General features: G+C 39.6%; 1 protein-coding gene across 1 annotated transcript; it reads right to left on the reverse strand.

Annotated features, from left to right (window-relative positions):
- Window positions 1-704: 704 nt before the first annotated feature.
- On the reverse strand, window positions 705-7,359 carry LOC136678161 (pyroglutamyl-peptidase 1-like). The gene is made up of 5 exons (XM_066656077.1): window positions 7,220-7,359; window positions 5,251-5,303; window positions 4,536-4,652; window positions 4,006-4,238; window positions 705-3,262 (listed from the first exon to the last, which is right to left on the reverse strand). The coding sequence occupies exons 1-5, from the start codon at window positions 7,248-7,250 to the stop codon at window positions 3,070-3,072; spliced, it is 627 nt and encodes a 208-aa protein (XP_066512174.1). The 5' UTR covers window positions 7,251-7,359; the 3' UTR covers window positions 705-3,069.
- Window positions 7,360-10,961: the final 3,602 nt, after the last annotated feature.

The raw sequence follows: 10,961 nt of genomic DNA on the forward strand, positions 1-10,961 counted from the left end.
TTAACACGTCCTTGTGGTATTGTTTATAAGCTAGAAGAACAGAATAAGCATTCAAAGCATTAACACTTTTTTCACACATTCACACTGAATGAAAGCCAAGGTGTGGTTGCGTCTAAGCTATTTTTAAGAAGAGAAGTTTAGCATCTAAATGAAGACTATAAAATATTCTTATTACTCTTCTACCATAAATATTAAACTCATTTATCCAAATGTAGCTATAATTTAAAAGCAAAGTCAATCACACGTATGATTTCCAGGTTTATAAAATAGCACATAAAAATTCAGGCCATTATCAATTTTTATTTATTATTATTATTTTTTAATGGTCAATAATTTTAGCTATAAGTTGGTCTTCTGTAAACTACTATGTCAGGAGGTCCTGTGTAACCAAAGACAAATGCCAATATATTTTTATTCGCAAGTTGACTACACAGGGACAACAAAACGCATTAATAAACACTGAAAAATATATTCATAATGCAACACTTCAGGATTTATGAACGGCTAATTCCAGGATCCATTTAATTAACGTAAAGAAAACTAATTCCCAAGTAATAGAACTTTTAAGTCAGCTTGTGTTGTGAAGAGTAGAATTATTACCGTTGTAAATTGAAGTTCCTTAATAAAAAAGCTGTAGTACTCATTATATAAGTGTTTTTATTCATTCATGTAGTAGATGAAGATTGGATCACATTTTTCACCTGCAGAAATCCAGATAATTGAGTGAAGCTTCTCATTCAGCTATACATGACTAACCACTCTACAGGTTAATCATGAAATGATGTGAAAAACTGTAGACAGACATCATAAAGTAGAGCAATCGGTTTCGCAGCACCTGACTGGTCCAGTGTTTATTTAAGGAAAAAACAAACAAACAAACAAAAACAAAACAAAAAAAACTTAAAAAAAAAAGACAATTAAATGATCCCACTTAAAGTGTTTCTTTTAACTCTAAGTTCCAGAAGTATTATATATTTATAAAATTTGATATCAGGCACACTACAGGCCTACAGTCCTGTCATACTGTCACTGTCTTTTCACATCCACGTACAGTACTGTGCAAAATCAGAGACCACCTTCCTTTGTTTCATTTTCAGTGAAAATGGGATTAAAAAAATTTTAAAAAATCACAGAAAAACACACATCAAACAGAAAGTTACACACAAGCCTAAAGGGCTAAGCATAATGCACTTTTTTTTTAGTATTACTCTGCTCACACTGATTAAAGCATCTTTTCTTTTTGGGAGGATTGCGGAGTTTTGGAAGAAAACCTGCAGAGAAATTTTCTCACAATTCCAAAGTTTAGTCTTTACAATGTGTGGATATTTATAGTCAGATTTTCATAAATCTTTAGAATTCTTACGCTTACCATTACTTTGCCTACTATTTTTATTACTATATTAGTAACCTATTTGCTATATATCTCCTGAAAATTAATAAGTTGTACTTAATGTCCAGTTTGGCTGGATATCAAGAAAGGAAAAGTATAAATGTTACTCAGAACTCTAGGCTGGTGTTCTTCTATTGCGTTACTGTCAGAGATCAAACAGTGATAACATGCTGTAGAATATGACCTAGAGACATCATCTCTGGAAATGTTCAGTGAGAGACGACAAAAAAAAGGATTATATGTGTTATATATTTTCAACCCTGATTTCACAGTATCATTTTTCACAGAAAGCTGTCTGACTGGGAAAATAGTCCTGAAGAGATAGCTGTTCATAATGTTGGCAGAAGACCTTGATATTCAGAAGGCAACAGTATTTTCAAAGTGTGTGCTTTGATTACAAATAACTATTTAGGTATCATTTGTAAAACATTATTTTTTTTTAAATGCTACAGCTACACTATAGACAGATATAATCATATTGTAATGTTAACATAGACTCTGTACAATCTAGTATTTCTGCCCTATGAGCAAGAGTACACAAACGTGTTAGGTTATTTAATCTAAATGCAACATTTTCTTTCACATTGTGTTAGCATTGCTACTAATATAGTATGCGGCGTGAAAACACCATGCCACACTTGTACAGCGGCTGTCATAAAACCTTTAATCTCCATATTTTCTCTCAAGGTTTAAGGGGACGTAGAATAGATTTGTACTTTTCAGAAAGTAGCACAGAGAATTTCACATATTTTCAAATTTTCTGCATAATCATTAAGTTGTAAACAAAACCACTTATACTAGGGGCATTTTTGTAATTACTGAGTATCTGTGACATCACAAAGCAGCTTATGCCAAAAAGACATGGACTTTATATGGACTTTATGGGGTACTTGAGGCTAGAGAACCAAGCATGGAACTGTAAGGTTCCTGACAGCAGAAGAAATGGGGGCAAATGATTGAAGAAACAGGGCGTTCACCTCCCTCAACATCCATGGCTGCCCTTAAGCAAGGCACCTAACCCCAAGGTATCCATGTGTGGGGTTGTGCTTGGTTCCCGTGTGTTTGTGTGTGTGGGTTCACTGCCACAGATGGGTTCAATACAGATAGTAAGTTTCTGAGTGGTAAAATAACATTAATCAAAAAATTTCTCCCAGAACCACAATCATCTATTATCAAGTAAAATTTTCAGCTAGCTTAGAGAGCACCTCTAATACCATTTCACTCTGAAATATATCATCATAAATTACTTCTAATTTTACTGGGTTTAAAACAACTGGTAATACAAGGTTTGGATTTGACAGCAAAAATATATGCAAAGAAGCTCCAAAATGTCCAGGTTGTGACTGGGGTATATTTAAAAGCTGCAGAGGAGTGAATGTTATATACATAATGTACGTGGGTTGAAAAGTTGTTCTGTTTCTCCATTCACGTTGATTCAAAAATTATTTTTATACATAGCACCGCATCTCAGCATCTTTTGATTACACCCCATAAAGTGCCGTTTGCCCTCATTTGGCCACAGCAACAGTAAGCTTCGGTGTGTGGGCTGTGTCAAAATCAACCCAGCACTCTCAATGTAGTGTGAGATATTGACATCAAACACAGTCGAACCTCCTGCCTGTGCACAGACACTACAGAGTGAGTGAGTGAGCTGTTTGGGACCCACCCTCATTGTTCCCTCATTGACTGTGCTGGCAAAGATGCTTCTCTGTATTGTGCTCCATCAGTTCCAGCATTTCCAGCACCACAGCTCTGAGAGCCTGGGCTAGTTTCTCTGCACTGTAGGGCTTCCCCAGAGGAGGCACGTGAACAAAGGCTGACCTGCCCTGACCCAGGTACAGAGATGTGTAATAGGTGTAGTCACACAGGTACCTGAGGAAAATAGAGCAGACATCAGATAGAGGTTCCAGACAGAGATGTGTGTCTGGAGCATTACAGCAGTAGATCAAAGAGAAAACATTATTTTTTTTTTAGTTTAACCTCTTAACCCTTTGACAAATTTGTCTAAGCAATTTGTTACTAAACTGCAGTGGTAATCTGCTTAGAAACAAGTGTTTGGCTAACCGATAAATAGTCTTTTTAGATAAAACAACACAGGTTAAATGCTTTTCATTACTGTTCAGTGGTGAAAGATTTCCAACCAATCAGACTCTGTAGTTAAAGCTGTTGTTTAAGAGGATATAATATGAGACAAATCACTTGTTCAGTACATGTTCATATTGAATTGAGGATCAGGAACCTACCAACCCATTCTCATTTGTGGTCATTTAAAAAAAGCCTAATAGATGATTTATTAAGATCCAGAGAACGGTGTTAAGAAAAGGGGTACAGTATCTCCACTTTAATTTTAATTATTAAGTAACTAATGCTATTTCTTTTACTACAATCACTGGTTTAGGAACACCTACTTTGTACTACAGTCTGTAATTGGAGAACTACAAAGAGCTCCTGTATGGACTGTGAAAATGATAAAATGGACAATGAGTTTAGATACAAGGTAGGTGTTCCTAATCCAGTGATCGTTCAGTGTATAAGATGTGTAGTTATAAGCATAAGGGAATTAAAGGTTGTGGATACAGTTTAAGAATTTAACAGCTTTGGCATTGACTCCATACCTGCCTGCGTCCTTCGAGACAGACACAGTGACTCCGAGGCCTGAGGAGTTGACTCTCTTACAGACAGAGTCCATGTCTATGACAGAGTGGATGCAGTCCGGTCCTCCCTCCATGCAGCACTGCGACTCAGGATAGAAGCTGCAGTTGTCACGGCGGCTGTAACCATGGTTATGCCCACATTTTTCGAGTGTTACCGTGGTAGCCATTCCAGAAACGCCGACATGTACGACTAACTTTGGAGCACAAAAGTGAGAGTTGGTAAAGTTAAAAATAGAAATGTATGCAGTGCGGTTCACGGGTATTTTTAGTTTTGTTTTTATAAATCATTTAGATTTGAAGTGGAACGCTATGAGACCAAAGTACAGAATACCAGCTTATAACAGTTTTCAAATATTTCCAGACTAAACATATCCTCCCTCTGCATAAACATGTCAGATAGATTAGGTATGTGAATGTGAAATCAATAGTTTGCCTATTGACAGAGTTAAATGCACTGAGTGAAAGTGTCCATCACATGGGTGGGCCGGCACCTTTGGGTGGTATTTTTTCCATAGCGATGGCAGAAGATTCTGGACGGCCTGGTACTCCACAGGAACCTCACTGATATGCAGGTCCACATGCTGCCCCAAACCCAGTTTCTCCAGCTCCTGAGGCCAACACAGACAAACACACATACAAACGCTTCAAAGAAGGCAGTAATATGCAAAATATTCAGACAATTTTCTGTAAGTTCTAAAATACTTGACACTGTAAACTGTCATTTGAGCAAAATATGCACGTCCCATCTGCATGTGTCACAATTACACAGAGTTTGCATGACAATGCATATTTTAAATTGTTCTACTTCTCTTCCTTACAACCCAGTTGCAAGCATTTTCTGCCACACAGACTTTATGTATGTATGTTTAAAATATAACTTACACCACATCCTATACCAGACATTTTAACTACCTTTACCCAGAGTGATCTGAAACAAATATTCACAAGTAAATACACGGTTTAAAAGAAAGGCCCCCTTGCCTTTTGTATCATCTTCATTTCTGGCCCGGTGAAAATATTATCTGGCAAACTTTAAAAACGATCTTGTTAAAGCAATTTAGCGCTACAAATAACCCTACAACCTCAGGGAAAAATAATCTAGAGTATATCATTCTTATAGTATATGGGTCCAAGCTGCAGAAAGACACTTCTTGGTTCATAATACATGGTTCTTGAACACTGTTTACTTCTGCTGTTTCTTCATACCTTCACTGCTACCCAACTTGCATTAACAGCATGCTCTCCAAATGGCTCAAAACCTGCAAAAAATATGAGTTGTTGTTAGTGCTATACATTGAATCAAAGTTCAAGGGTTGTTGTCATATATACAGTAAAGAAAGGCTCTCACACTGAACTATATTTTAATCTGTATTTTTTTTCTTTAATCTTTCCCTAGCAATACAATACATTGAAGAGTATACATGAATGCAAGTACTCATAAACCTACATACAAAGGAGCTGTTAGAATGTAAATACTCAGAGAAGTGCATAAAAGTACTGATATGTACCGTGGAATTAGGAGGTTACATGCATTACCACAGAATGCGAGTACACATAAAATTAAGTACTTGTAGAATGTAGGTACTCCTAGAAGTACACATAAGTACTCATAGAATGTAAGCACACATCAGTACGTATATATAAGTACTTGTAGAATGGAAGTACTCATAAAAGTACCTGTAAATATTCATAGAATGTAATGCTCACAGTAGTGCAAGTGCAAGAGGATGGGCTAAAGGAGGCAAGGAATTCAGGGAAGCACTTTCACATTATGTTTTTGAGTGATCTTTAGAGAAGTGTCTTGCTCATTGTGTGCAAACTGATGTGTAAAAGTGCAAAGTTCAAAGTTCAGAAGCAGAAAATAAACCTTACAGACAGTATATTGTATTGTATAAACTCCAAAAACACACAACACGTTTTTTGAACATTTCTGTCCCCTTACAGTCTGCAGAGCGATATCTTAACCAGCCTCCAGCACAGATTTAATCAGTAACTTTTAATTGAACGAAGGTTAATCACATGAAGTGGTGTGGAATGATCTGCATGCCCCTGGCCAAATGATGTGCTTTGTTGATTTTCTAAGCGTTTTCTGGTTGTTTACTGAATTTATTGTTTTTTTCTAAACTTCTACAACCACCGTAATGCACAATTAGATAAAAATGATAAATTATTGATCCCCAAACATAATTCCAGATGATACAATTACTGTATAGAACCTGTTTGTTGTAATGTGAGGGTCCTGAGTAGTGGGACGGTGGCGCAGCAGGTAGTGTCGCAGTCACACAGCTCCAGGGACTTGGAGGTTGTGGGTTCGATTCCTGCTCCGGGTGACTGTCTGTGAGGAGTTGGTGTGTTCTCCCCGTGTCCGCGTGGGTTTCCTCCGGGTGCTCCGGTTTCCTCCCACAGTCCAAAAAAACACACGTTGCAGGTGGATTGGCGATTCGAAAGTGTCCGTGAATGTGTTGCCCTGTGAAGGACTGGCGCCCCCTCCAGGGTGTATTCCCGCCTTGCGCCCGATGATTCCAGGTAGGCTCTGGACCCCCGTGACCCTAAATTGGATAAGCGGTTACAGATAATGGATGGATGGATGGGTCCACATCCAACAAAGTATGCAGAGCAAATAATGTATTACAATTCGTAATTGTAGAACTACTAAGTTCACTTACATGGTGAGAAGAGCCGATAATGGGACAATGAGTGTATAATGTCATTGTGTGAGCTGTCTTTCTGGTAGTGTACCTTTTACACACATTCCACAAATTCCACTGTGTAAAACACAGCAAATAAACCGACATTTTACATTTAAGTTTCTTCCCTGTAGAGGAGGTGTTAACTCATTTGGAAAATCGACAAAACACGGAACTGTTAATTCAACAACAGCAAGTGTCAGCAACTACAACTAATAAATCCGATTGCTTTAAATATTTAAAGTGTAAATAAGGCTTTCTTTCTTCAGCAGTTCTTACAGCAAATCTCTACAATAATAATCCACGTACTTATGCTAAACCACAAAAAAAAAAAACCCTCAGAAACAGCCAATGGCAGAGAGACAGTTGTCATTAAACTACCAGCTCCTCTGGAGAAAATAGAGCTGCACCAAGTCAGTCTTTTGTTTTCTCACTCAGCTCCTTTCAAGAGTTTCACGGGAAAACCCCAACAAAACTGCTGTCTTTACCGGTCACCACCACCGTCCTCTTCTCCGCCATGCCGAGCCGCGGGGAGTTTATTTTTCAGAGAAAAGACAGCGGTTCATTAAGTTCAACAGAGAAGAGCAGCGGCGAAGCGAAGCTCTGTAAACAATACAACTCCCATCAACTCCTCCTGCTACTCTTCCTCCACACTCCGCCCCATAGAAGACACCACAGCAGCGCCCCCTGCGGCTCAGGCAGAGACACTACACCACATTACAGTATATAGCATTCCACAGTACGCTATACAACAATACACTATAATACACTAGACAACAATACACTACACCACACTCGACAACACAACAGTCCACTACACAACACTACACTATAATACACTAGACAACAATACACTACACCACACAACAATACACTACACCACACAACAATACACTACAACAAACTCGACAACACAACAGTACACTACACAACCCCACACCATAATACACTAGACAGCAATACACTACAACAAACTCGACAACACAACAGTGCACTACACAACACTACACTATAATACACTAGACAACAATACACTACACCACACAACAATACACTACAACAAACTCGACAACACAACAGTACACTACACAACCCCACACCATAATACACTAGACAACAATACACTACAACAAACTCGACAACACAACAGTACACTACACAACACTACACTATAATACACTAGACAACAATACACTACACCACACAACAATACACTACAACAAACTCGACAACACAACAGTACACTACACAACCCCACACCATAATACACTAGACAACAATACACTACACCACACAACAATACACTAAAACAAACTCGACAACACAACAGTACACTACACAACACTACACTATAATACACTAGACAACAATACACTACACCACACAACACTACACTATAATACACTAGACAACACTACACTATAATACACTAGACAACAATACACTACACCACACAGCACTACACTATAATACACTAGACAACAATACACTACAACAAACTCGACAACACAACAGTACACTACACGACACTACACTATGATACACTAGACAACACTACACTATACCACACTCGACAACACAACACTACACTATAATACACTAGACAACAATACACTACACCACACTCGACAACACAACAGTACACTACACAACACTACACCATAATACACTAGACAACAATACACTACACCAAACAACACTACACTATAATACACTAGACAACAATACACCACACCATTTAACAATAAATGGTCAAAATTAAGCCCCTTTCACATGCACAGTAACCCCAGAACGTCCCTGGACTTTACCCAGATGAGATGCATATGTGAAGTTAATTGTCCGTAACATTTGTCTCTGACATAACTTTAACCCAAAACACACCTAACAGCCACTCAAGGAGAGTAATGACACTACACTTCATTTTAGTGTATTACGCTGCACTATACTGTGAACTATAAAACAAAATTCTACACTACGCTACACCACCCCACAGCACACGGCACCACATGGCTTCCCCTGCAGCATAAGCAGAGACACTACACTACTAGTAAATTATATCTTACAACACTGAACCCCACAGTACACTACTCTACACTGCCCCCAAACATCCATCCATCCATCCATTATCTGTAACTGCTTATCCAATTTAGGGTCGCGGGGGGTCCAGAGCCTACCTGGAATCATCGGGCGCAAGGCGGGAATACACCCTGGAGGGGACGCCAGTCCTTCACAGGGCAACACAGACACACACACATTCACTCACACACTCACACCTACGGACACTTTCGAGTCACCAATCCACCTGCAACGTGTGTTTTTGGACTGTGGGAGGAAACCGGAGCACCCGGAGGAAACCCACGTGGACACGGGGAGAACACACCAACTCCTCACAGACAGTCACCCGGAGCGGGAATCGAACCCACAACCTCCAGGCCCCTGGAGCTGTGTGACTGCGACACTACCTGCTGCGCCTGCCCCCAAACACCTATCACAATATGTATCAGGCAGAGACACTACACTACACAACATTAAAGCAGCCTTGTCCTAATGGTTAGAGGACGGGGCTTGGTACCGGAAGGTTCATTCCCCAGGACCGGTGGGAACATCCATGGCTGAAGTGCCCTTGAGCAAGGCACTGAACCCCCAAATGCTCCCCGGGCGCCGGAGATGGCTGCCGATCGCTCTGGGTGTGTGTTCACAGCCCCTAGTGCACTAGTGTGTGTATGTGTTCGCTGCCACTGATGGGTTAAATGCGGAAGATAAGATTCCTTGTACGTTGTAGAATGACAAATAATTGCACACATACTATATACTACACAACTGTACCACAACAACAGCTGCTGCAGCTCAGGAAACGACACATCAGTATATTAAAATACACTGGAACAAAAAAAAAAAGCTGTTTAATTCTACACTATCACTGAGGTGGTACCCTCAAGGTTACATATTCTATAGCTTTAATTAGGGAACTTAGTTGTACCTTATTCTATTTTACTTGTAGATTTTACAATTGTGTTGATTTCATACTCACCATTTTATCTCCAGGACTAATATCCATCCATCCATTATCTGTAACCGCTTATCCAGTTCAGGGTCACGGTGGGTCCAGAGCCTACTTGGAATCATTGGGCGCAAGGCATGAATACACCTGGAGGGGGCGCTGGTCCTTCACAGGGCAACACACACACACACACATTCATTCACACACTCACACCTACGGACACTTTTGAGTCGCCAATCCACCTACCAACGTGTGTTTTTAGACTGTGGGAGGAAACTGGAGCACCCGGAGGAAACCCACGCGGACACAGGGAGAACACAGGACTAATATTATGTTCTTTATTTTACACAGTTCTGTGATGAAAGAGAATTTAATGTACATTTAGGGAACACGAGTGGACTTTCAAACAACTGCTGTGCCTTTAATAGTATGTTTACATTGTTTGAACGTTTAAAGGTACATTTTCACTGTTTGTACCTTTAGTGACCAATAACGTACCTCTGACATACCTTTATCTGACAGGGTAAGAGACACCGAGAGATTGTATAACTGTGTTTGTTCCATAAAACTACAAATCCAAGAAGCTGACCCCAGCGGATAACAAACAGGAAAACGTAGATATGGCCCTGTTAATACTTACCCAGAGGCTAACATTACAGGGAGCTAAATTTGCATATTCCTTGCTTAGATTTCAGAGGTCATATCATGAAGGAAAGCTATTCTATAGAAGTAATTAAAAGTTATTTTTCCATAGGCCACTGATCTTATCGGTGTTAATGAGCAAATATATTTTGGTGGGCGTCATTAGAAGATAAACAAAAACAAATGACCTACGTGGGAATGCAGCTGAAATAAAATGTCAGCAGGAACATAGAGAACTGTTTATTCTAGCTAGAATGATTGGCAATAAATATCCCTCAGCTCCTTCCAACCACAAATCTGAAAAACATGCAACGACCTGATGTGAGTGGCAGAGGCAGATCATCAAAATCATGAGCCGCTGGCCCTAATGACAACACTCAGCAGAGATCTGGTTCTAACTTGTTTGTGTTTGCTGGTCTCCGGAGCCCCGTGGCCCTGTGTAAATTCATTTTTTAGGGAAATGGCTTCCCATTGTGGTATTCACAGAATATAATCACCTCTGTGCTTTTTGGCCTCAGGCCTTGTGTGTGTGTATGTGTGAGTCATTTTGAAAACTGGCGAAAAAAAGTGGGGCCATAAGCTCAGAG

This window comes from Hoplias malabaricus, chromosome Y, assembly GCF_029633855.1.
Source record: "Hoplias malabaricus isolate fHopMal1 chromosome Y, fHopMal1.hap1, whole genome shotgun sequence".
Classification (NCBI taxonomy): domain Eukaryota; kingdom Metazoa; phylum Chordata; class Actinopteri; order Characiformes; family Erythrinidae; genus Hoplias; species Hoplias malabaricus.